Source organism: Siphateles boraxobius, unplaced genomic scaffold (genome assembly GCF_051911475.1).
Source record: "Siphateles boraxobius isolate OS27281-9 unplaced genomic scaffold, OSU_SipBor_1 7, whole genome shotgun sequence".
NCBI lineage: Eukaryota > Metazoa > Chordata > Actinopteri > Cypriniformes > Leuciscidae > Siphateles > Siphateles boraxobius.
In genome coordinates this window covers 8,716,766-8,742,500 of record NW_027509197.1, presented here as the reverse complement: position 1 = coordinate 8,742,500, position 25,735 = coordinate 8,716,766, and the positions used below count along the sequence as shown (strand labels likewise).

The window sequence follows — 25,735 nt, the reverse complement described above, 5'->3', positions numbered from 1 at the left end:
TCCATCAACTGTTTGGTTACGACATTCTTCAAAATATCTTCTCTTGTGTTCAACAGAAGAACGAAACTCATATACTGGTTTGTAACAATTTGAGGGCGAGTAAATGATGACAGAATTTATTTTTGGGTGAACTATCCCCTATATGTTAGAGAAAACACTATTCTATTTTAAAAGAAAATAAATTGGAAATTGTACCAAATTAATGTGCGAACATGCACGTGAAAATAACTTTTTTAAACAGAAAAACTACAGAAATGGTAGCTACCTGTACATATCTATGCCGATAGTGTTCATCCAATCCTGAAGAGTTTATTTCCAACCTGCTGCAACATACCTGTTTGAAAGTTTCTAGTTATCCTGATAACCTTGATAAGCTGGTTCTGGTGTGTTTTATTAGGGTTGGAGCTAAACTATGCAGAAAAGTCAAGCAGCAGTATTGGACACCAACTGACAGTCATATGCCATAGACATGTGTAGATCTACTTCACATTCTCTTCACCAACACCTTGTTCAGCGTTTAGATGTTAGTATATGGCTGTAGTTTCACCTGCTCATACAGCATTTGTTATAAAACGTGCAGTTGACTTTGCAGAGGGATTCTGATGGAAGCTCATACATGATCTTGATTGTTTGTCTACAGATCTCCAGAGTTTTGCAACAAGGCTCTCATACTAAGATGGAAGTCAGGAGGCTGACTGTATATTCAAAATTGGCACTTGAATAAACTGCATCGCACACATTCAATGGTGCAGGACTCTGGAGTGTCCTTGTTGCTCATTCTGGAGAAATGCAACGGTTGAATCTCAACAGACTCTCGCCATTTCATATCTCTTGACAACGAAAAAATGTCACTTGGGAATTTAAGGCATACGTTAATGATGATAGTGGACATAATGAATAACTGGAAATGATCTGTTCTTCCACACAGGGACATCTATACATCAAAACAACCTTTCTATTATTGACTGAAACATTTGAATACATTTTGGCTCAATTTGTAGAATTTAAAAGGGAATGCTTGAAATTTAAAATCTGTTCATTGTCATTTTACACTACCAGATCATGAAATTGGAAAATAGTCTAAAATCTATTGTGCTTGATTGGTTCGTAATATATGCGTTTTCTATGTCCAAACTAACATTAGTTGACTCAAACAAAGTCCTATTTTGTAAAACAAAGTATGATGTGTTTTGTGGAACAGCGGTCATCTTAGTAGTGTTTCTTGCAGGCGTTTGGTCTAAAGAACACAAGTCTGCTGAAAGCACTACAACAGCAAATTTGACCTGCAGATGTTGTGCTCCTCTTTTGAATGCCATATGGTTGTGGTCAGCAAAGTGTTAACATACATTAATATCATTTATAACAATAGTCTGCCATTTAATTAAAACTGGTGACACTTTACTATTACCTTTTATTTGTTAACAGTTGCTTTTTGTATCATGAACTAACATTTATTAATTTATTCATCTATGTTAAGGATAATTTGTAAATGTACTATTTTTAAGTCATGTTTATACCATGGTCTGTCTGAATACTCGATTCTGATTGGCTGGAAGGTGTGCAATAAAACCTTTTAATGTACAGGTAGTTCCAAGTCAGTTTATTCAGCGTTCTATATTAATGTTCTGTTTTCATTAAAGCGCACTCACACATACAGAGATCACGTAGTATATAGAAACGTTCAGGAGCATAGAAACTGTTGAACGCTGCCCTGTGACTTTTATTAATACTGAATGGCTACATTGTTGCTGATTATATTTCTCAGCAACAGGGGTGTCGTTAATAGAGAGAGAGAGAGAGAGAGAGAGAGACGCTGCACAAATGCAGGTAATTCACACACGCATCTCTCATCTCTCTTTCTCTCTAGATAATGAATTAAAATAAGTGCTATAATTCATCCATTCAAATAAATGTAATGCTACCGCACTATCTCTGTGTCTGATTCAAAGCGGTCAATGCTAGATCTAACGATCTTTGCCTTCACGTTTGTGCATTAAACTCGCTGTGCATTAATATATACAACTTGAAAAGCTTAAAGCATATTATAGTATAGTTTATTAATTACCATTTACATAAATGAATAAATGCTATTCTCATATTGTTCATTGTTAATTCAGTACCTAATGAATTAACTGATATTAACAAATTGAATCTTATAGTAAAGTTTTGAAATAAACCTAACATAGTTGCTACATAAAAAAAAATAATAATAAAAAATCAATTGCATTTGTGAAGAATGAACAGTATAGAAATGACTAGAAGGCTGCTTTCTGTTATTGTCACATGGGACATTTATTTAAATTAGCAGTACACTATAATTTGTATTAAAATTATGTTTTTCTTCCAGTCAATAGAAAATATTGAAAAACAATGTAGTGTAAAACCACTTCAAACATTCTTCAATTCAGGGGTAGCATTTTGTTAATTGAAATTATTCCGTTTAATAACTGTTCTCTATAAATGCGCTGTTATCATTGAAGCACACTCACACAAACGTCACTCGCACACAGAGAGCAGAGATTGCGCTGCACACAGAAACCTTCAGGAGCACAAACTTATCAATGCTGCCCTGCGACTTTTAATAAAATTATTTCACTACTGAATTGCTACATTATATTTCTCAGCAACAGGGGTGACATCGCTGTTTTTTAAGTAATTAAACTCACAGCTTCGTTTTCAATAGAGAGAGAGACGCTGCACAGATGCAGGTAATAACTGACAAAAATAACCGTAATTTCTACCCTTTCGGTCAAATATTGTACTGTACTGCAAACATCAATAACATCTTTTGCTGGCAAATGACCATGGTATAAGCAAGATAATCCACAGCTAGCTGTGCATTAAACTATTTGAATGCACTCGATTCACGTCAGGTGGTTCTTTACCTCGACGTCATGCATTAGAATCATTTAATCCATAGCTAGCCGTGGAATATCACTTACTTTTGCATGAGTACGTGGCATTCAAAAAAAACAGAGGGGAAACATCTTGGAACTTGGGGTTGCTTTTAAGTGTTCAATTTATATTAGTGCATGTTTATTGCCCTATTGGAAATGCTTTTGAGATAATGATGAAATGTGCATTTAGCAGCCACACAAATAGGATTTTTATTATGGCAGTATAAGCAATGTTTAAAAAGTCTTGCAGTGGTAGTGGCACTGAAGTCCCAGGCAACATTAATTCTGATGACAGCTATAGTGTCAGAAGGGAAGGTTTAAAAATAAAAGAGTTTCATAATATATAGGCCTAGGTAGGAGATTGAAAGGAACGAGGGTTTTGGGTTTTCATATTTTAAAAAATCTATTTAAACATTCGCTTTGAATCCGAGACAAAATATAATTCTCCCTCTTATTTTTAACAAAACGAAAGCTACTTTCATATTGCTAAATCTGAAAACTTCAGCTAACTAGTTTTAAGTTGAGTTAGTTTGCTCCTCGTTAATGGTGAGGTCTTATCTTAACACTCATTTGCATTTTGTTGTCTATTCCGAAATCGTTTTCCTAATTTTCATTAGATTTGAAAGTTCAAACACATAGGAAACAAACGTCAGAATTGTCTTGTTCACCATATTATCAGTGTAATACATGGAAACTTGGAGTTATTATTAGTACAGACACAGTAATATGAAGACCTAAAAAAAAAATGCAAAACTGGATGTTTTATCTGATTCCTCACTATCTATTTCTAGCTATTATTTTAATTGATTTCTTGAGACCCAAATCCAGATGATGCTTTAATTTTCTGGAGAAAATATGTCGGCCACCAGTGAAAATATTCTGGACACTTGAACAGACCACCATATTCCTGCCTTAAAAGCTGGCTAAAGAGCACCATTTCATTCTGATCAAACTGTCTGATATTCCTTGAAGATCTCTTGGGCTGAAACTGAAACCTAAACAACATAAATGGTGAAGAGAAGACAAAGGATCTTATAATAAACAAGCATTCATTTTTTTCCTTATTGCTGGAACTGTTCCACCAGATCCCAGCAGCAACAAAGGAATTGCATAATGTTCTCTGAAAAAATTCCCAATATTTATTTTTTTCAAAGAATGGATCCCCTCCAAATTCTGCTTGAATCTCAAATCCACTGGAATCAGATTCACAATTATCAACTGCACAAATGTGTATTCTCATCTAAATATGTTTTTCTTTTTCTATTGGACGTCTCCAGTTGTTCATGGCTTACTGAAAAGACATCCAGACTTTAACTATGTGTGATGGATGGCCACACTTCATACATTGCCCGTCTCGTCATTGAAATCTTGGTTCTTTCTTCACTCAGATGTCTTCAATAATTCTGTCTTTATCAAACATGTCTATAAGATCAGAAGGCCAAGTCATTTGGGGAAAGAAAGTGCTTTGTCACATTTTCTTTCTTTCTTTTCTCTCTTTCTGCGATGCTGAAAGGTTTGCACTCCCTTCTCTTTTAAAGCCTCATGGTTCTCATGTTGGTTTAAATTCACTTTGTTCAGCTTCTTGTGTTCTTCACCAGTGACGTACAAGGCTTCTAGTGAAAGTGTACATTTTGACAATTATCTTTATTGCCTTGTTTTATTCGAATTCTGCAAAGGAGGTATTTCAGATAAAATGTCCAGTTGAAATTACAGAGTTTGGCCTAATATCCTTATAAATTATGTTTAAATTAAAAAAATGTAACTTATTCTTTTTAAGGCACACTATATTTTTTAGGCTTAAATGTGTAACACTGACATGCGGATGGCATGAGTCTGATTGGAACATGTAAAATTTTTCTTTATCACTTCCTGTCCCTTCTCTAAAGTAAATCATATGTGAAAAACAACACTTCTGGTTAGTATAGACCATTTTTAATCATACAGTAGAAGTCCTTCTGCCATGACTATTATCTTTTTAAAAAAAAAAAATTTTCCTCCAGTCTCCCAAAGCCCTCGATCCAAAAATCTGACAGGAGAAAGTGTGGTTCAGGTACTATAATAGTAAAGGAGAGCAGGGTAAAGCACAGGCTTAAATATCAGAGGGTTTGCATTACTAGACCTTAATAGTGTTAATAGCATTACTATTTTGTTTTAACCTGTCTGCATCTATTATTCTGAGACTTTGTTCATAGAGAGAAACTGTTTGTATTTACAATGTCACCTGCAGAATTTAACCTATGATATGATTACCTTATAATAAAACATGTTATTTTATGAATCATCTGTCACCTTTGTCCTTATGAAAGTGGCATGATGACAAAAGGAATGGAGATTGCATTTTGTTAACTGTTACGGCAAAATTCTAGAGAACATCTACACATCTCAATGTTTTGCAGCTATTGAATTCGAAATGACTTGACTTTTTCAAGTAATCCTAGAAAAGGGGGAGAGCATTCCAAATAGACACTGCTGACTCACTCCAAGTTCCCTCAACGAAACTACACTGTTGTGGCATTAGGAGTGTTCTCACTATCGCTCCCTTCAGTATCAACACACTGGCAAACTGTTGAGGTATTTCATGCGGTGATTGGTTTTACTGATAGGACATTTTGTACCTAGAACTTTCAAAAGACAAAGTTTTTTGTTGGTTTTTTTAGATCTAGTTTTTGTTTTTGACCTGCATGCTTTACTTAATTGTGCCCTTAAATCAATGCAGTTGATGTTTATTTGTTTCCTCTTTTTTTTTTATAGACTAACCATAGGACGTATATAGGACAGGTCTAATCAGTCCCTTAGTCACGTCCAGAGTAAGCATGGTCTGATGCTCAGGAAGAAATGTGGTAGGGCTATGGAAGAGAATTTATGAAGTTGAAACAGAGAGTAGCAAAGCATATGAGGAATGAAGAAACAAAATGAATGCTTCTGTTTCATTACTGAAATAAAACTTTAATTCCCCAAAGTGAAATTGTAATCTGCCAAAGTGATACAGTTATTCACACTGTATTGAACATTGAAATGACCAGGAAACAGTGGCAAACCTGGCAGGTCTAATGTGTTTATAAACCTATTTGACTTTTTATGTAAGAAAATTGCAAGTTAAAGGAATTGGTTGCCCAAAAATTTTAATTGTCATCAATTACCCACTCATGTTATTCTAAACCTATTTGACTTTTGTTAATCTTCGAAACGACATTTAATGAAAACTGAATGATTTCTTTCCCTCCATTGAAAGTTTATTCCACCAACAATTCAAAAGGTCCTAAAGAGATTGGAAAAGTAATCCATAAGACTTAGAAGTCTTCTGAAGAGACAGAATTGCGTTATGAACATATTTAATGTAGGCTTTTATTCCCATATAAACAATGAACAATGCACATACCTAGAGCACATCAAACATGGTAAACCGAAGCTCAACCGAACTTGTTTGACGCATGAGAATAAATCTTGTTGGTCCTTATGCCTCAAGCAAGCACGTTTGAGCTTCTGTTTGCCATACCTCTTGATGAACTCTTTGTTTGTTGGATGAGCGTCAAAGTTTTGGTGTAATGGACTTTCAGTGGAGAGACCGAAATCTCTTAGGTTTAATAAACATTTCTTCATTTTGTGCTTTGAAGATAAATGAAAGGTTTGTAACGACATGAGGGTGTGTAAATTGACAGAACTTTAATTTGTGCAATTGTGCAACTCCTTCGTTTTAATTAAAATGATTAAATATACATGCATTAAAATGAACCGAATCATTAAGCAGTGCCGGGACCAGTAAGTACCATCTCAATAGCATTTCGTAAAGATAATTCCCTAATTCAAAGTTCAAGTGTGGGTATCTGCAGGTTGGAGTAATGGGCGTGCCGAAAGGTCTTTTCAATTGGTTGCTTGAGCTGTTAGGGTGTGGGATAATTTAGGGGTTAGTTTCTGTTGTAGCATTGTTACCTTTCAGCTTGCCCATTACGACATAGTCTCTAAAAGTTAGCTAGCAAAACTAAATCAGTATGTCAAGGATTTGCTGTTCGTTACCACCGCTTCCGTGTCCAGGTTTTAACATGTCTTGTGTGAAAATTACCTGTACACATGACCGGTGGTAAAATTGCAAGAAAAGTTTGACGTGCATCTGCAACTATACATTATTTAAGGGTATTCTATTTTTTATTGCAATAATGGTTATAATAACCATAAAGGTTTTCCTTTAAACCAGTATAAAACACTGCCCAGGGGGAAAAGTCGCTACTTGGATATAAATAAGCAAATGCTTAAGAGTTTATGTCTGGATCATTATTGCAGTGAATTATTATGTTTCTAGCATGTTATATGTTTGGCAACAGTTCTTCTAACACTAATTGATGGAGTGTAGCTTTTCATTTATTAAACAACCATGTAGAAAGACTCATCATGTCCATATTCCAGGATGACAATGTCAAGATTCACCAGGCTCAAATTGTGAAAGAGTGGTTGGGAGGAGCATGAAGAATTATTTTCACACATGAAATGGCACATCTGAGTCCAGACCTTAAATTCATTGAAAGTATTTGGGATGACAACATTCATTTACATCAAGATGTGCACCAATTTTTGGTTAAGATCTTGTATTGACAATGCAAGAGTCTAGCACTATTTAAAGTCTACTCCAGCACAACTCAAAGACTTTCAACGACTTTCAGGTCTGAATTTAAGATCACAGCAATAAGGATCCAGTCATAGACTATAGTCAAATCCAAATGCCTATTCAAATCCAATCAGCGACTATTTTTTGGCCGGGGCATTGTATTTCAGTAGGCTATTTTCCCTCATAACCGGTAGTATAACAATCCAATAAGCGAGCCTAATTATTATGTCAAAATACTCCTTCACCTTTCTCATCTTCCGAGTGGACTACTGATTCCCCCCCCCCCATCCCCCCCACTCCAGATATGCAATAAATAATGTATCATTTTAAAATGTAACATTAACGTGACAGTAATTTGAACATGGGCTTTGTAACAACATAAAGCTAAACATAAATGTGCAAATTTCAACTACTAGTATTTCCAATGTCAACTCAGCAGCATCATCGTTTAGAGTCGACAAGTCTCGCACATCCCTACTGAAAATCGTGAAAAATTGTGAATGTATTTGTGAATCCAATCCAGACATTTAGCAAAACGCCATTCGAGGTACTAAAATGAATGAGAAGGCCACCAGAAACATCTGTGGCAATAAACCATCTTGGTTACATATTTAAGAGGCTGATTCAAGCAATTTGTGAACTATGAAAAAATGTATAAGCAATAGGTTAGATTTAGAGTAATCCAAGATTGATTATTATTTAAAACCCCAAGAATGTTTGACATATCCCGTGTCTATGTATGAATATATGCATGTATCTAAACACAGTCTTCGAACAGTCTTTGTTAATTAGTGTTTGATATTGTCAGAGAGGTTCTATATTGTCAGTTAAAATAGCTGTTAAAGTGATAGTTCACCCCCAAAAATGAAAATTATGTAATTTACTCAATCCTCAAGTTGGTCAAAACCTGTATTCATTTCGTTCTTCTGCTGAATGCAAAAGAAGATATTTTGAAGAATGTCAGTAACCAAGCACTTAATGGACTCCATTGAATTCCATAGTAAGGAGAAAAAAAACACTATGGAAGTCAATGGGGTCCATCAACTGTTTGATTATTCTTCAAAATATCTTCTTTTGTGTTCAGTAGAAGAAAGAAATTAATCCCGGTTAAGAACAACTTGCGGGTGAGTAATTTTATTTTATTTTTGGGTGAACTCTTTGATTCACATGAATCTGATTAGTAGAGAAAAATGGTTAAAGGGTTAGTTCGCCCAAAAATGAAAATTCTGTCAGTATTTAATCTCCCTCATGTTGTTCCAACCCTGTAAGACCTTCGTTCATCTTCGGAACACGAATTAAGATATTTTTGTTTAAATCTGAGAGCTGGATCACTCCTCCATAGGCGTTTTAAGGGATTGACTCTTGTTCCCTGAAAAGTTATTAAAGACATCGTTAAAATAGTCCAAGTGACTACAGTGGCTCAATCCTAAGTTTATCAAGCGACGAGAATACTTTTTGTGCGCAAAAACAAACAAAAATAACGACTTTATTTCAACTATTCATTTCCTTCTCTGTGGGCCTCGAGTCAGTTCACTAGTTTAACAGCGTACGCTTCTGTTGTTGTACGTCACGCGCATCACACACACATGACCAGCGTCGGCCAATAGTTATCCTATGTGTGACGTAGCTCTACGCAATCCCACTACGTTAACTGACTCGAGGCCCACAGAGAAGGAAATGAATAGTTGAAATAAAGTCGTTATTTTTGGGGTTCTCGTCGCTTGATAAACTTAGGATTGAGTCACTGTAGACACTTGGACTATTTTAACGATGTCTTTAATGACTTTTCGGGGCTGGCAAGTTTCAATCCCTGAAGAAGCCTATGGACTAGTATGGAAGAGTGATCCAGCTCTCAGATTTCATCAAAAATATCTTAATTTGTGTTTCGAAGATGAACGAAGGTCTTACGGGTTGGAACAACATGAGGGTGAATAAATACTGTCCGAATTTTCATTTTTGGTTGAACTATCCCTTTAAGTATTTGCAAGTGCATAGTTTAATGCAACAGCATAGCGAGAATAAACAAAACGTTGACAGCAGTTTACAAAACAAATTGCCAGATATTAGCATGTTCAGTTGCTAATAATTCTTTCATTAACTGTTTCATCAACTGTTGGCATCAAAGTTTCTTGTTTACTGCCATATAATGGAAAATGACCTAACTTTGCCATTTCTAGACTGAATCTTATATTCTGTACACATAGAATGAGAGGGGATTCTGAAAACTTTGCAGGGTGTGCGTGACCATAGTGTAATCAAATTACTGTAAAGTTTGGCCCAAACACTAAAATATGTCTCCGTTCAAAAAGCTAAGTAATTATATATCGTACATAACTTTTCGTATTAACTGCCACACTTCTAATTAAATGTATTTCAATTCCAAATAATAAGAACTCAAGTATCAGTGAGGAAACTAAATGAAAATCAATCCAAATGAATAACAGGTATCTTTTACATTAACTGAAATAACCTCTAATTAAAGGTACCAGAAATCTGATGTAACTCTGTCAACATTGTGGACAATATGTAAACAAAACAGAAAATCTGGCTTTCTAAACTGAACTGGCACTTGTGTTTCGGGATCTATTTCTGGGGACATTACGCATATGCAAGAAAATTACACCCATTTCTTTTTTCAGTAACATTATAATATCTGTGATCTACAATTATTGACTTGTTTGCTGCAGCAATAGCTCAAAAACATTTCACCGCCGTAGCAAGGGTAGACACCTTGCAACCATCAAAGTAAAATGTACTATTTCAGATTACATAATACGTGTTTAACAATGTGATTTGTAATATATTGGCAATATGAATGTACAATATAAATAACTATTGAGGTCATAAAAGCAGCAAAAGAAACTAACCCTAATGAACAAATTAATCTGAATTGTATTTTATGTTCAAGTCACTCACAGATTTGGGCCAATAAACAACAGTGGGTAAATTTTAACTAATTAAGCTGTTGTCCACGTGATCATTGTGTTTGTGTTGGTAATTATTTCAGATTTCTTGCACCTAAGAGGTTCATTTCCAATTGAGACCTGCCAGGATGGCCACACACCTTCTGAAGTATTTGTTACAAATGTCTTTTTGACATCAGAACATCCGAGAAGCATTCATATTTCTCTTCAGATTTGGGTAGGAATAATTGGGGAGGGTCTGTTCAATGGAAATTGTTTTATTTTTACTTTATTTGCTGGAAATTGTATTTTATTTTTAGATGTATGATTTGAAAATGTTTTATGTGTTGGAATGAATGTGGGTGTGTGGACTGTGATATAGTTAGAGATTAAAAAAAAACATGTTCTAATGAATATTATGATGATTGTTTTATAATGAATCCATGAATGAACAAAACTTTTTCTTAAAGCCACAAGCAAACCCCTTACTTCATGAATGTAACTCTGTGGTAGCGCATAAAGGACATCAGTTAAAATGGATAAAGTGAGTTTAATTGTTACCTAATGATTATTTGCTCAATCTAACATTTAATATTAATTATATTATAAATATTATAAATAATATTTATGAAATGCTTTCTTTTGCACAAATTCCACACAGGTTCAGATTCATGATAATGAAATCTAGGGTTTAGGAGACTGCCAGCATTTTCCGTCCTCTTTCCAATCAAATACCAAGGTCTTGGCACCTAAGCATCATGTCCTCCTCACTCACAGTGATTTACTTGTTCTTCAGATGTTTTGTTTCCCCACAGTGCAGTGCTATTGATTTGCTAAAAGATCTTGGACCGTTTAGGAGGCAGACCAACAGTACACATTTTCAGACTCTTCCTAATCAAACACAGTTCAGCTCATAAGCTTGTTGATAGAGACTTAAAACAGAGATGCCCTTCATTTGAATATGCCTAGCCTAATTCCCTACTATACAGTTGGGAAATAACAGTACATAAAAAGTAGTATCTCTGAATTCATAGTTTTCATAAAACGGTAAGTGTAAAGTACCCAGATTACCTACTACCAAGGTACTGAAGTGCACATATGATGGACACTTTAATGTCCCATGAGGCCACGAGATGGGTGTTGTGAATGGAAGTGAAGCAACGTAACTGATGCTGTAGGTCACAAGAACCGTGCAGATGTCGTATGTCCAGACTTCATTTATCCAATTTTTTTCTAACCATCAAGGCTCCTACCAAGTCGCTCCTGAAATGGATGGTAAGGGAGATATCCAAAATGTGTTCTGTTTGTGTACCTATAGGAAAAGGGTTGGAAAACATTGATTTAGGTTATGATTTTTCTGCAATAGATTCAGTAAAATGTTCTTAATGGGTCCTTAATGCAATGTGGAATGATGTATTGTAGGTATAATTTGCTCGTATCCCCTGTCAATTTAAATGTAGTTGGTAACAAATCGTGCGTCTAGTCCTAGCTTCAATGTTACATGTAATATGAATAAAGAGTGCAGCAAAAGCTGGCAGTTACAGATACAAACAGTTGCTTATAAGAGAGAACAACACACAAATTAGTGACATGAAACAAATTATCGGTGTCTGATATACATTGGTTTGGATTGTCTGAGGCTAGTCTGTGTGTATACAGTGTGCTGCGTTGCCAAGAGTGACATTTCTGTATTCTCACTGCATTCAGGATAGAAGTGTTAACTGGAGCCCCAGGGGTAAGTGTGAACACTGTTATTTTGCCCTTGATTTTGTTCATTCATGTATTCTGGTTCTTCACTGCAATAGAAAATGACTGTGTTGATGCCAAATGCACACTCTCAATCCTTTATTCTTGTCATATCTATTTTTAAATGGGATTGCATCTCACATTACCCTTTTAATGCTTTACGGTATCAGCGTTCACCATTTGATCAAATCGTCCTGTTGATGAAGCCAGGATGCTTTTCTCTTTAACTTGCTGTACTGCTATCTTTGAGTTTTTAAAGAAGAATTTCCTGACCAGGTCTTGTTCCCCTTGTCACTTCCAAGCTGTCTTTTGTCAGCCATGAAGCCATTCTCTTTTCTTTTCTTTTTTTATCAGAAGATTGATTGCCATGATATTTTCATTCAGCTTTCCAGGCCACTTATTACACATTCAAGAACACTTGTACTGACTTTGTACGTCTACATTTCTATCTACAGTTATTGTCATCTTAATTGCAACTGCTTTACTATGTTTATTAATAGCATTATTTCCTTTTCACTTTTTTTTAAATGAATCATCTGTCCAGTTCATCTCTTGCATTGAAGAGAATTCTTGTAAAAAATAATTTAGCAGTGCCAAACTCCCCTTGCCAGTCAATCTTGTGGAAATAATCTCTCCACTTGACAGATATTTACCATTGACTGGTGTAATTGAATTATGGTTATTTGTATTTGTTTTTTCATGTTCTTGTCTACTTGTGTATGCTTCAATGGTTTTTCATTTTCTATTGCAGTCGAGAAGTCACGACATTGTAAATGTCTTTAAATTATATACATTTTCAATGATTTTTTTTTTTTTTACCCTGATTAAAGAACATATATCTCAGAAATAAAATAGGATATGAAATGCAGAAAGGGACAGTGTGTGTGTGTGTGTGTGTATGAGTGGTTTACAAACATTTGCCATAGTGCAGCAGTGTTAACACGCTAATTTTATCATTGCGCAGCATGAGGAACGCTAGTGGACTGACCGCAGCTGACCTAGCCCATGCCCAGGGCTTTCAAGAGTGTGCCCAGCTGCTTTCCAATGCCCAGAACCAGCAGCTCAGTCAGCTTAACGGGTTCTCCACCAATGGCTCTGTGTGCTTTGGGGACCGCAAGCTAATCCAAGAGCGGAGCACCCTTAATGGGGTTCCCAGCCGAAAAAGGTCTCTTGATTGCATGGAGTCCAATCACATTAAAAAGGCCAGAACAGATGGTAAGTCTTGACTGAATATTTCAATGATTAAACATTCAAGCGAATTTACCATTCAAGTGCAAGGAGATGCAACACAAAACTCAATTTGGTATTTCTTTTGTCTCTCCTTACACTTGAGCAGACAAATACAGATAAAATGACAAAATACTTCTTATTTTGCCTTGTTAACAGTTGACTATGGCTACGTTCAGACTGTCAGTCTAAATCCGATTTTTGTGCATATTCGGTTGAAATCCGATCAGATTTAGCAAGTGTCCATTTCAAGCTTCATCATTATATGGTTTGAAATCCTATTCAAATTGCATTTCTCAAAAAACCTTTCAGTCTGACTGCTCTGATCGGATTTCGTGTGGTTTATGTGACTTTCTCACGCCGCATAAAACGTAACCGTCAGGAACCGTTATAGGAAACATGCTGAAAGTCGCTGCCGAAACAAGGTTGTGTTGTTGCAAAGTGTCGGATGAGCAGAAAATGACAATATAACTGAGACATATTTTGGCCTCAGAAGATATATAGTCCAGGGCAGCGGCTATACATTTCCATGTTGTAAAATTTAAAGACATCTCTATTGCAAATCCCTCCATGTTGCGGTTGTTGTTGTTGTTGTTGTTGTTTTTATATGCCTACCAACGCAACATCATTGCCATAGAAACCAATGCAGATATTCTGGAAAACGAAACCCACAAATCGGATCGAACAGTTGCGATACACAGTGTGGACAACTGGACATCAATAATTTTAGATCAGATTTCAATCGAATACACAAATAATTTTGACTGACAGTCTGAACGTAGCCCAATTTTAAGTAAATGTAAACAGTTGAGAAAGAAATCAGGTTTGTATTCGATCTTAAAGTGACAGCTAATGCTGTCTGTATTATTATCATTAGCATTAACAACGATTAATCCGTGTTTTTTTTTTTTTTAAGAGTGAAGACTATACACTGTTGTTTTACATTTATTTAATTTCTGTACCTGAAATACTACTGGTAGAAATACCTAAAAAACTGTTGATGTCAAAACAATTGATGTAATTTTTTATCTTTGATCTGTTGTATTTATTTGTGCTATTGCTTGTAATTTGTTAATATGTTCTTTATTGTATTTCTGACAGTTCACTTGTCTTTAATGTTTGAACTTTATATTAGTTAGGCTCGTTTTTGATATTGTATCGAAATTGGAATCGAGAATTGTGAAATTTTGGTGTCATAAGCTTATTAGAATAAAAGGTTACATGGGTCAAAAACAAGAACTACCTTTTTGATAGGGCAGGTAAAAACCCAGTCGAGTCTGTACAATAAAATTCTTCTCGTGAAACCCTGCATTTGGTCCTAAAGCAAAATCATTGGACTGCCATCACCACATGTTAATACCTCAACATGTGTCATTGCAGATCTCGGTTATCAGCCAATAAACGGATCCAGTGGAAAGGACCAGATGGAGAACATGCACATGGAGTTTGGCCCACCACTGAGTACCACAGGTGGGAACCGACTCTTAAATGGATCCTTGCCTTTGGCGTCCAATGGCTACATGAGTCCAGAGCAAGACAGGGGGGTCCACATGGAGAGCTCATCCTCAAGTGGACCTTCAGTCCACAAAGAGTTGGAGGTCTTTACCGTGACCTCCATGCAGATACCATGTCGTTGCACTAATTCCTATGCCTATTTGTAGGGGTATTTGCCTTGCTTCATTTAAACTCTTTTGGTGATGTGTGTCTGGGAGGGAAATTCATTTAATTTGGCACACATCGCATGTATAAAACATTTGATCATAAATTACTCACACCACCCCGTCCTTTTAACTTTTGGTGGTATGCACTTTGCTTTAAACTAAAATGGAGAAATGATTTTGCTCAGTAGGAGCAAATTGAGTTTTGTTTTGCACAATGACTTCCTTAAATGCCATTTTAATTTTGATTCCAAAGCGTTCAAAGAACAATTGAAAAATATTCAGAGATTTTTCCTTTTTTTTTATTTTTTATGCCCTGATATCGATACTTGGAAAGTTTGTCAATGTTATTTTCTCTTCAGTCTTAGTACGATACTGATGGACAGCTTTTGCTATGAATTTTTATTTTCCCTGCCAGGTTCCTGCCCTTGAGTTTTGTAATGTTGATAGATTTTGGTTCAGGCTGTTGGTTAATACTTTTGATATGAGTGATCCATGTTATTTTTCTGTAAAGTAGCAAGAAAAAGAAAAAAAATTCCAGGTCAATGCATTTTTTCCATGTTTGAAACATGAAATATTGTGCATTTTATTTTCAATCTATTTGTTTTATTATTTCTTGAACTTTTAATTATCTTGTTATGCCAAAGCATATCTTTTCATGAATGTAAAGAGAACATCCATGGACCTTCGCTGTGCAGTTTTCATGCGTGTGTTTTTGTTTGCAAGTCTAGGTGCTATTCAGTCACTTCTTTAACCTTAGACTATTTTACTATATTAGATTGTTGTTCTCTTTCTTTCTGTTGCTGTTATTGCAAAATCTGTTGAAGAGGGTCTGTCTTGTTAGATTTATTCAGTCTCAAGTGTTTATCAGTCAGGTTTTGAGACTACCCCCCCCCCCCCCCCCCAGTGTAGGAAATATTTGCTAAACTGATTTCGTATGATAGTAGCTATTAATTGAGAAAAGGTTGGTTATTTGATTACATTGTACTTTATATAAATTCATATAAAAATGAATATTTCACACAGAATAAATAGACTAACGCATGATTTCTTACTCAAACTATTCTGAATTATAAAGGGACGTCTGACTGTAAGTGCTCATTTAAACATGAGATTGAGATGGAAAATATTGTTCATGTGTGGATGCCTAAGATTGATGCAAATGTAATTTCTATACTCATTAAATGTTCTGTCATTTAACAATCATCATTGACTCTTGGGTTTGTATTTATGAGTTATTTATTAGAACTTATCAAAATAGAAGCCACATGCATGGTCATTTCATACCCTTTTTCATAGATTATAATCCAGTGGTTTGCACTTTCCTTTGTAACCCCTAAACCATTTTGCTGCTTCCACACTTAACATAAATGAGATTAAGATTTAATCCCTGTTATTTAATATTGAACTAATATTCATTCGGCAAAATGCTTAAGGTTGCAGTGACCTGAAGCAGAACTTTAATACTGGGTTCAGATGTAATCGTGTTATGTAAACCAAACTGGATGTGATTTTGAAAACCCTAAACTGAACAATACAGAGTACTCCTGAAATGTCCACTAAAGAACATTAACGATGCAGAATTACGTTTGGATTAAAGGCGAAACCTGTTGGAAATTGTTGTGCAAAACAAAAACATTCAGTTAATATTTTAATGTTAATGAGATTATAATTCATTTGTTCTCTTTGACAGCAGGACTTCCTTTAAATGGGCGCTGCCATCCTGTGCAGCACCTCAATGGTGGTGACCTGACACATGGGAACATAAATGGGAATTCAACCGAGGTTGAGGACTGTGATCATATTGGGAATGTGGGTGTTTCTTTACATATTGGTTACTTTGACAAAGGCCTTCCCTTTGGGCATCATAATGGAGATACCGCTGAGAACATGGAGGACGCAAGCAGTCAGATAGAGCACCGCAAGTCAGTCAGTGTAGAGGAGCAGTATGATCACATCACCTTCAACACCATGCACCTCTATCATGGTTGTTAGGATGTCCCATCCGAACTCATATGCCTTTATATATTCATAGAGAATGTGCTGAATTGCTTTAAGTCCATGTACTTTTGACAGGGTCACTGTATTAGAATCCCAGAAGCTATTATTTTGTATGCATTGTTTGTAAGGACATGTATTGTATTAATCGTGCCTACATATAAAATGTAATTGTTTACTGCCAGCATTTTCTTACATAGTAGATGTGTACTGTATGAATAAAATGGTTGATGAATTGACTGAATCATGAATCAATTTCCACCCTCAACCATTTTTACATGTGTCACCTCTTGTAGACGTACAACTTGTGGTAAGATAGTATGTTGGTGTTCACTGGTTTTATTGACCTGTACCATTTTGGTTACATTTATTTTATTTATTATATTTACTATAGTTCACACACTTCTAAACTCAAATGGCCCTCCCTCCTAATTATTATCAGATATATGACTGAAAATGTGAACAACAAAGGAACAGTAATTGTTTATCTGTTGTGAAATATCCTTCACATCAAAGTACAATGATTAAGTACGTCGTTTATTGCATTTCCCGCCCTTAACCGCTAGGAGGACACTGACCTCATTCCTCCCACAGAAACGTCATCGAGGCTGTTCCTCCGACTAAGACCGTACCAACTATTAGAAAAATAGAGGGACCTCTGCCATTTACGTAGTCTGAGAAGAACATTTCAGGCAGATTATCTTATTGCATCTCTTAAACCATAAATACTTCAAACGATTAGTGATATGTCAATCATTGCGTCTCTAAAAACAAACACTAAATTGATTAACATACACAGTGTATGATGATTTTGTATTTTCAGTCGTAAATATCCGCCTATGTTGGACAAGTGGTATAACCGAGTCTCGTGAAAAGACGTCTTGTACTCAGAAAGGAATATTAATCATCACTGTTGTTGTGACATATATACTGTTACATTAGGATTTGTTAGTAGGGCTCTAAAAATAATTCCTGACGCTTTTAGTGTAGTTAAAAATGTCTACTCCAGCTAGAAGACGACTCATGCGAGATTTTAAGCGGTGAGTAACTTAGCTGTAAAATGATAGATCTGCTTGGACTAGCTGGCTAGCTAACGTTAGTTAGCTTCATAACACTGAACTCGGTTGGCGATTATTAAACGTAAAATAAACGATTAAAACACGATGTTTAATGTTGTTCTTATTGATGTGAGTCTGTCGGTAGTGTCACATTTCCTGTTTACATTGTGGGCATTCACAGAAACTCCACGTTTATCTTAGCTTATTAGCTAGCTAGCTAATGTAAGCCGGTCAGAGAAGTTATTCAAGCTTGACTAGTCTGAATGTAATTATATTTTTAGCCAATATCTAGTATTTCTAGTAATGTTTATAAAGTAAACATAAGCCACACTTTGTCATGTAATATCACAGCAGGTTTTTAATAAATCAACGTGATTGAGGCACTGAAATCTAGTTTTGACTCGGTGTTGTTCTGTGCACAGGCTCCAGGAGGATCCGCCAGCCGGCGTTAGTGGAGCTCCATCTGAGAACAACATCATGGTGTGGAATGCAGTTATATTCGGGTAAGAAGAGAGCAAACCAAGCTGATCGAGTGGAGGCTGAGCCAACCAGGCTAACAGGCTTCCCACGATCATGGAAATTACAAGAGATTTTTAAAATGTACATTTCCAGGCCTGTAAATGTTGTTTAAAAATTATGCAACTCCCTGTTAAATAAAGTTTGGGTCCGTTTTTTTTTTTTGCTGTTTTTTTGAAAGATTTAATAGTTTTATTCAGCAAAGACTCGTTAAATTGATCAAAAGTGGACAATAAGATATTTCTAATATTAAAAAAGATTTCTGATTAAGAAATGCTGTTCTTTTGAACTTTATATTCATCAAAAGGTCAATTCACACGGGACTGACAGATGCAGACAGTCAGCAGATTACTTACTGCACATCCCTTCTCAGACATACTAATTCAGCATGTTCAATTGGCAAAAACAAGCTCCGACAGGAGTAACACGCTGATCTGACAAAACCTGACGAAGTGTCTGTTTTTGTCTGTTGCCCTAAAATAATCCTGAAAAAAAATGCATCACAGAATTCTGCAAAATCTTAATCAGCATAACTGTTTTCAACATTGATATATTTTAAAATAATTAGAAATCATTCTAACATGCTGACATTTCTCAATTTTATCAAAGCAGCAAACAGTTGTACAAATTTTAATATTTACATATTATTTTTTAATCAAATAATATGGAGCCTTGGTGAGCGTAAGAGGGGGAAAAACGCTTAATCTTACCGACACCATACTTTTGAAATTTAGTTTGGGAAAATAAACACACATTTCTTTATTTTTATTGTTGTCCTTTTTTCTACAATATTTTACCATGTGCATATTACTCCTTTGAGTTAGAGGGCTTGATTAGAGTAAATCTGGTTTCATATGTGTAGCATGTGCATTATTGTTATTTGATCTCGTGGTCAACATGCTGTACTTTTAGTGAGACAAATGTTTCATGTCAGTTTCCTCCTGCCTTTGACCTGATTATTGTGTTTCATGTTTTACATGCAGTCCAGAGGGAACACCATTTGAAGATGGTAAGTGTCTGTATGCTGACATAGTCACATCACGTGTGGTCAATTGCATGTGCTTGTCTTTCACTGATTAAAGATACAATGTTGTTTCTGCTCTGCACACAAGGTACCTTCAAACTCACAGTTGAGTTCACAGAGGAATATCCAAACAAGCCCCCAACTGTGCGGTTTGTCTCAAAGATGTTTCATCCAAATGGTGAGTGGTGCTTCCTGTTTGTCATAAATTAGAAGTCTTGTCAAAGACAATCTAACCCCCAGTGCTCTCTAAAGTCTACTCGAGATTAAGTACGTTCCCACACAGAATCTGCTCCTGTAGGATTTATTTAGTCCCTCATTTACAAAGTTCGACACAACATTAATATAATAATAAAACATTTTGATTAAAACAATTTTTTAGTAATAAGCAAAAATATTTCATAAGTGTATTAATGCATATGCATTTCTTGGTCAATAATATAAATGTATGACAGTATTTACTAGGGCTGGGTAAAAAAAATATCAATTTCACTATATTAATCTATTCTCGTTTTTATGAACCGATATGGATTCTAAAATCCAAAGAATTGATCTATTAGTCTATGCTGTTTACAAATGATGAATGAACAGAACATTGTATCGTGCCTCCCATGTAATAAATCACTTTACTTTTGATATGAAACAACGTCTCAGATTTCAAATAGGGGGACGTGGGGGTGGGGGTTGATCTCCTCAACCACCACCAGTGTGCAGCATCCACCTGGAAGATGCAATGGCAGCCATATTGCACCAGAACGCCCAGCACACACCAGCTTACTGGTGGAGAGACAGTGATGAAACCAATCAGTGTATATATAGGTCCTTCTCAAAAAATTAGCATATTGTGATAAAGTTCATTATTTTCCATAATGTAATGATAAAAATTAAACTTTCATATATTTTAGATGCATTGCACACCAACTGAAATATTTCAGGTCTTTTATTGTTTTAATACTGATGATTTTGGCATACAGCTCATGAAAACCCAAAATTCCTATCTCAAAAAATTAGCATATCATGAAAAGGGTCTCTAAACGAGCTATTAACCTAATCATCTGAATGAACTAATTAACTCTAAACACCTGCAAAAGATTCCTGAGGCTTTTAAAAACTCCCAGCCTGTTTCATTACTCAAAACCGCAATCATGGGTAAGACTGCCGACCTGACTGCTGTCCAGAAGGCCATCATTGACACCCTCAAGCAAGAGGGTAAGACACAGAAAGAAATTTCTGAACAAATAGGCTGTTCCCAGAGTGCTGTATCAAGGCACCTCAGTGGGAAGTCTGAGGGAAGGAAAAAGTGTGGCAAAAAACGCTGCACAACGAGAAGAGGTGACCGGACCCTGAGGAAGATTGTGGAGAAGGACCGATTCCAGACCTTAGGGGACCTGCGGAAGCAGTGGACTGAGTCTGGAGTAGAAACATCCAGAGCCACCGTTCACAGGCGTGTGCAGGAAATGGGCTACAGGTGCCGCATTCCCCAGGTCAAGCCACTTTTGAACCAGAAACAGCGGCAGAAGCGCCTGACCTGGGCTACAGAGAAGCAGCACTGGACTGTTGCTCAGTGGTCCAAAGTACTTTTTTCGTATGAAAGCAAATTTTGCATGTCATTCGGAAATCAAGGTGCCAGAGTCTGGAGGAAGACTGGGGAGAAGGAAATGCCAAAATGCCTGAAGTCCAGTGTCAAGTACCCGCAGTCAGTGATGGTCCGGGGTGCCATGTCAGCTGCTGGTGTTGGTCCACTGTGTTTTATCAAGGGCAGGGTCAATGCAGCTAGCTATCAGGAGATTTCGGAGCACTTGATGCTTCCATCTGCTGAAAAGCTTTATGGAGATGATTTCATTTTTCAGCACGACCTGGCACCTGCTCACAGTGCCAAAACCACTGGTAAATGGTTTACTGACCATGGTATTACTGTGCTCAATTGGCCTGCCAACTCTCCTGCCATGAACCCCATAGAGAATCTGTGGGATATTGTGAAGAGAAAGTTGAGAGACGCAAGACCCAATACTCTGGATGAGCTTAAGGCCGCTATCGAAGCATCCTGGGCCTCCATAACACCTCAGCAGTGCCACAGGCTGATTGACTCCATGCCACGCCGCATTGAAGCAGTCATTTCTACAGCAGTCATGGGCTACAGGGTGATATGGCTGTTAGTATAGGTGCTTCAGCACAGAATAGGCTATATATTACGCCTATATAATGCTACATATATTATGCAGATGTTATATTTTAAAGTCCCTGTAAAGTCAAAATGAAGTATGTGTTCTGAGTTTGTCATATCACAGAAAAATGTGTTATTAGACACCCAGCCAAATTTGAATGATAAAAAAGCCGTCAAGTATATAAAACAAGCTATCAAAATCTTGAAAAAATGAGCAGTAGTCTCTGCTTTCAAATGCTGGGGGCGTGTCCGCTGGCTGCGCTGAAACCACGCCCACTCGTGGTAAAGCTGCCGTCGCCACAATCAACTGTCACCCGCTACAGCCGGAATGGATGCTCCTAGCAGCTTATTTGGTTAATTATAACATAAGCGCACAAGGCAACTTACACTCATTGGTGGGCACGCACTGCCGATGATGTCGGCGCGATAGGATGAAGGCCGAGGCGGGAGATAGTCGTTCGGCCCCATTGACCAGTAACACAACAGCGGATTATCAGTGAATCCCAGTAGTCTACGACGGAAGTTTATAAAACTATCCTGTGTAAAATGATCACTATATAGGTGGGTTTTGGTGGTGATCCTCAGCTCTCCATCAAGGTGGCTCTTCACAAAATGAATCCACCTCTTCTTGATGTGATCGTATTTAGGAAATTTAAATAAAGACACCGATCTGTTTTGTACATGACCGCATCCAGGTAGTACGCATTTCCGTGACGAAGACATAGCTAGCTAGCAAACTGTAGGCTGTAGTTACTAATAATAATACTGACAGTAACTCGCGATTGAGCGCCAAACCGATGCGAATGTGCTCTATTTATATTGTTAGGAAAGCGGCCAGCCTCAGTGGCTCCAGTGCATCATCAAGTAGGGGCGTGTCCAGGAGCTCAAGGGCTCCAGTGCATCATCAAGTAGGGGCGTGTCCAGGAGCTCAAGGGCTCCAGTGCATCATCGAGCCCTGTTTTAGACCCGCCAAAAAAATCCGGAAAATTGCAATGGTGAAAAACTGTTTAACGGTCTAACTCCACAATTCAGTACTTCACAGTTCACCGTCTTTGTAATATGTTTTAGCAATACATTTCTAACATTTATAATGTTTAGAATTTTTTTTTAAATTGCCTTTACAGGGACTTTAAAGTGATATGGAGAGATTAGGAGGAGAAACAGTTAGACAGACTCAGCATTATAAACAGCACTGAACAGCACATCCTCGGCATGACTGTTCACTGTTATGCTTTAGTAACAGTTTCATATAAAATCTAAAAGGGGAATCTATTAGACTGGCTGTCAAATGCGACTTTACTGAGCTCAACGGCTCTGGCCGAGCTGTGATATAAATGAACGCTATTGGCTGTTTTTAAAAAAGGGATGAGCTGTTCGATATGTCCCGCCCTGTCTTCCTGTTTCAGTGGAGATTACGTCAACGCATTAAATAATGCAGCAGATCAGTGAACTGATCATCTCTTCCTCTTTACTGTTAGTTACAGTGCAAAATAAACATAAATGGACATCAGAAGTTATGTTAAAAGATACAGTACAACTTACCGGCATGCCTACTGTATTTAGTATCAAAAGACTCACCGTATAGTTTAAATGGCATTAGTTGAGGTTTTTTTTTCCTTCAGAAAATTTGCCAATAATCAATATTCTAATTGAATCGAAATCAAATTGCAAGCTTGTGAAGCGAAACTGAACTGAATTGTGAAATTTTTCAATACCCAGCCCTTGTATTTACACTTTCAATATTTTCAAAGCCATTATCAGTTACTGCTGTCATATTTTCTGTACAGTATTAGTAAGCGTTAAGAAGTTTTGGAAGCATTCTGGAAGTTAGTTTACCATTTAAAAAAAAAAAAAAGTTTTCTATTTCATTTATTGACTGTGGATGTAGGGAATATGTTGCTCTAACTTTTCTCTGGCTGTTTTTCTCAGTGTATGCTGATGGCAGTATCTGCCTAGATATTCTTCAGAATCGTTGGAGTCCAACTTACGATGTTTCTTCTATTCTGACATCAATTCAGGTGTGTTAATTAACTTTGTTTTATATTCCAAAAAAAAACTGCTTTCTGTTGCATTTGGACATTATTAAATCTGAGAATTGTCAAATTAGAATGCTTGTTTTGCTTGCAATTGTAACTTTCAATTTCCAATGGACCCTTTTCACATTTCCGGGGTTCTCAAAGCAGAAGTCTTCATAGTTGGGTAAACTATAGAGGGGAACGGGAGATGACAGCAAATATAATTTTTGTATTTCCATTTGCTCCAACAAATCTGTGCTAGAGTTTCCACGACTTTCCAAAAGAGTAAAAAAAATAGAGATTGATTATGTTGGTAAGAGAGAGAGATGTCAAATTTGCCACCACTCCTTCAGTTGTTCTATTAGAAACACCCTTTAAAAGTGTTATTTTTTTATTTATTTACTGACAAGGTAATGTAAAACATTATATAGCTATAAATATGTATAAAAAAATAATGAAAATTTCAAAAACTTATGATAACTCATGTTGATAACTGGAAACATGTGATGACAGTAGGTGAAATGGTTATACCTTTGAGGCCTAACATTTGATTTCTCTTTCTTTACAGTCGCTTCTAGATGAGCCCAATCCCAACAGCCCCGCCAACAGCCAGGCAGCACAACTGTATCAAGAAAACAAACGGGAATATGAGAAACGGGTGTCGGCGATTGTAGAGCAGAGCTGGAGGGACAGTTGACCACATTCACCAAACCATGTTCTCACTGAAACTGTTTTCCTTTTGTTTGGGTCTGTTGTTGGAGGGTAGTTTTTCTAATCTCCATTTTTAAGTTTTTATGCACTTTACTCATGCAAGATTGTGATTTTTCTTTTGTTTCGTTCTATTTCTCTCCCACATTTTTGCCTGGACTGATTTTCAGCCCGCATTAAGATCACTGAAAGGGGAAATACCCCTGGTGTGTAAGGCTCGACTAATTTATCATCTTGCATGAACATGCAGTAATTGACCATTTTTGCAAAATGCATTTGCATCTCTAAAGAAAAACACATTATGGATGATTTAATCAAGGCGTTCTAATCTGGATACACGTGACTCACTAAGAGACTTCTAAGTCATTGTAGTGTTGATGAAAATGTTCTTGGTGCTTCATTGTCAATTTTAATAACATGCTGTTAAAAGTGTCCTTTAATTTCTGGTTTGCTTCCATTTTTTTCTGGATTCGTTATGCTGATTTAGTCACGACTCTTCTTGGCTCTGCCAGAGGAGGGTTGGCATGTTACCACAAGAGTGGTAAGAATCTCTAGTACGCACTGAAAACACATACAATGTTGGTAGACAGATGTGAGGGGTTTATATAAATTGTCAAAATATGTTGACAGAAAATGGCAATATGTGTGGAGTATAAAATATATATTTACTAGTAAAAAAAATGAGATTTTGCTGGAATTACTCAAATGTCACAAATATCCTTTAAAATACTATTGAGATATGTTAACTGCAGTTACTTACTGTTAATGGCTTACATCACAAGTCCAATCAATCAAGTCAAATAATGTCTTCAGGTCTTTTTCCAAGCCCTAAATCTTTGCAGATGTATTCCCTGTTACATGCATGAATGGTCGCGTGTGTCCTTTCCTCTACTAATCTCTTGTATATACAAAATTTTGTGTACAGATTTTGCACTGGTTGGCAGTCTCATTTTCCAGCACTTGTAAATAGGCTACTTAAATAAAAGGTGAAACTACCTTTGAGTAATGCATAATTTATTAAGGCCTGTTCAGTGTTCACACCGAGAATGCTAACTAACGATAACATTAACTTTATTACTGTTTACACCAGCAGACGATATTTTGTTTGTTCTAATCTTTTAACATTCATCAGCTGTAAAAAAATAATAATAATCTGAAAGTGGTTCGTGCGATATTGTTTCGCAAAGAACGATTTTTGGAACTATATCATCGATATAGTTATTG

General features: G+C 36.4%; 2 protein-coding genes across 3 annotated transcripts in view; both read left to right on the top strand.

Moving 5' to 3' along the window:
- The window catches only part of ankrd10b (ankyrin repeat domain 10b), a 28,061-nt gene extending 10,795 nt beyond the window's left edge, over positions 1-17,266 (top strand). Inside the window, exons 4-6 of one of the 2 annotated variants that reach the window (XM_077216685.1) lie at positions 13,111-13,361; positions 14,754-14,843; positions 16,728-17,266. In XM_077216685.1, the coding sequence (XP_077072800.1) occupies positions 13,111-13,361; positions 14,754-14,843; positions 16,728-17,026 (640 nt within the window). In that variant the 3' untranslated portion in view covers positions 17,027-17,266. Of the gene's footprint in view, positions 1-13,110; positions 13,362-14,753; positions 14,844-16,724 lie in introns of both variants that reach the window. The other variant, XM_077216683.1, reaches the window with a different exon arrangement.
- A 381-nt stretch (positions 17,267-17,647) lies between these two features.
- Positions 17,648-25,507, top strand: ube2al (ubiquitin conjugating enzyme E2 A, like). Its single transcript, XM_077216690.1, has 6 exons — positions 17,648-18,069; positions 18,510-18,590; positions 19,587-19,612; positions 19,716-19,805; positions 23,718-23,806; positions 24,372-25,507. Exons 1-6 carry the CDS (start codon positions 18,026-18,028, stop codon positions 24,498-24,500), a joined length of 459 nt encoding a protein of 152 aa, XP_077072805.1. The 5' UTR covers positions 17,648-18,025; the 3' UTR covers positions 24,501-25,507.
- Positions 25,508-25,735: the final 228 nt, after the last annotated feature.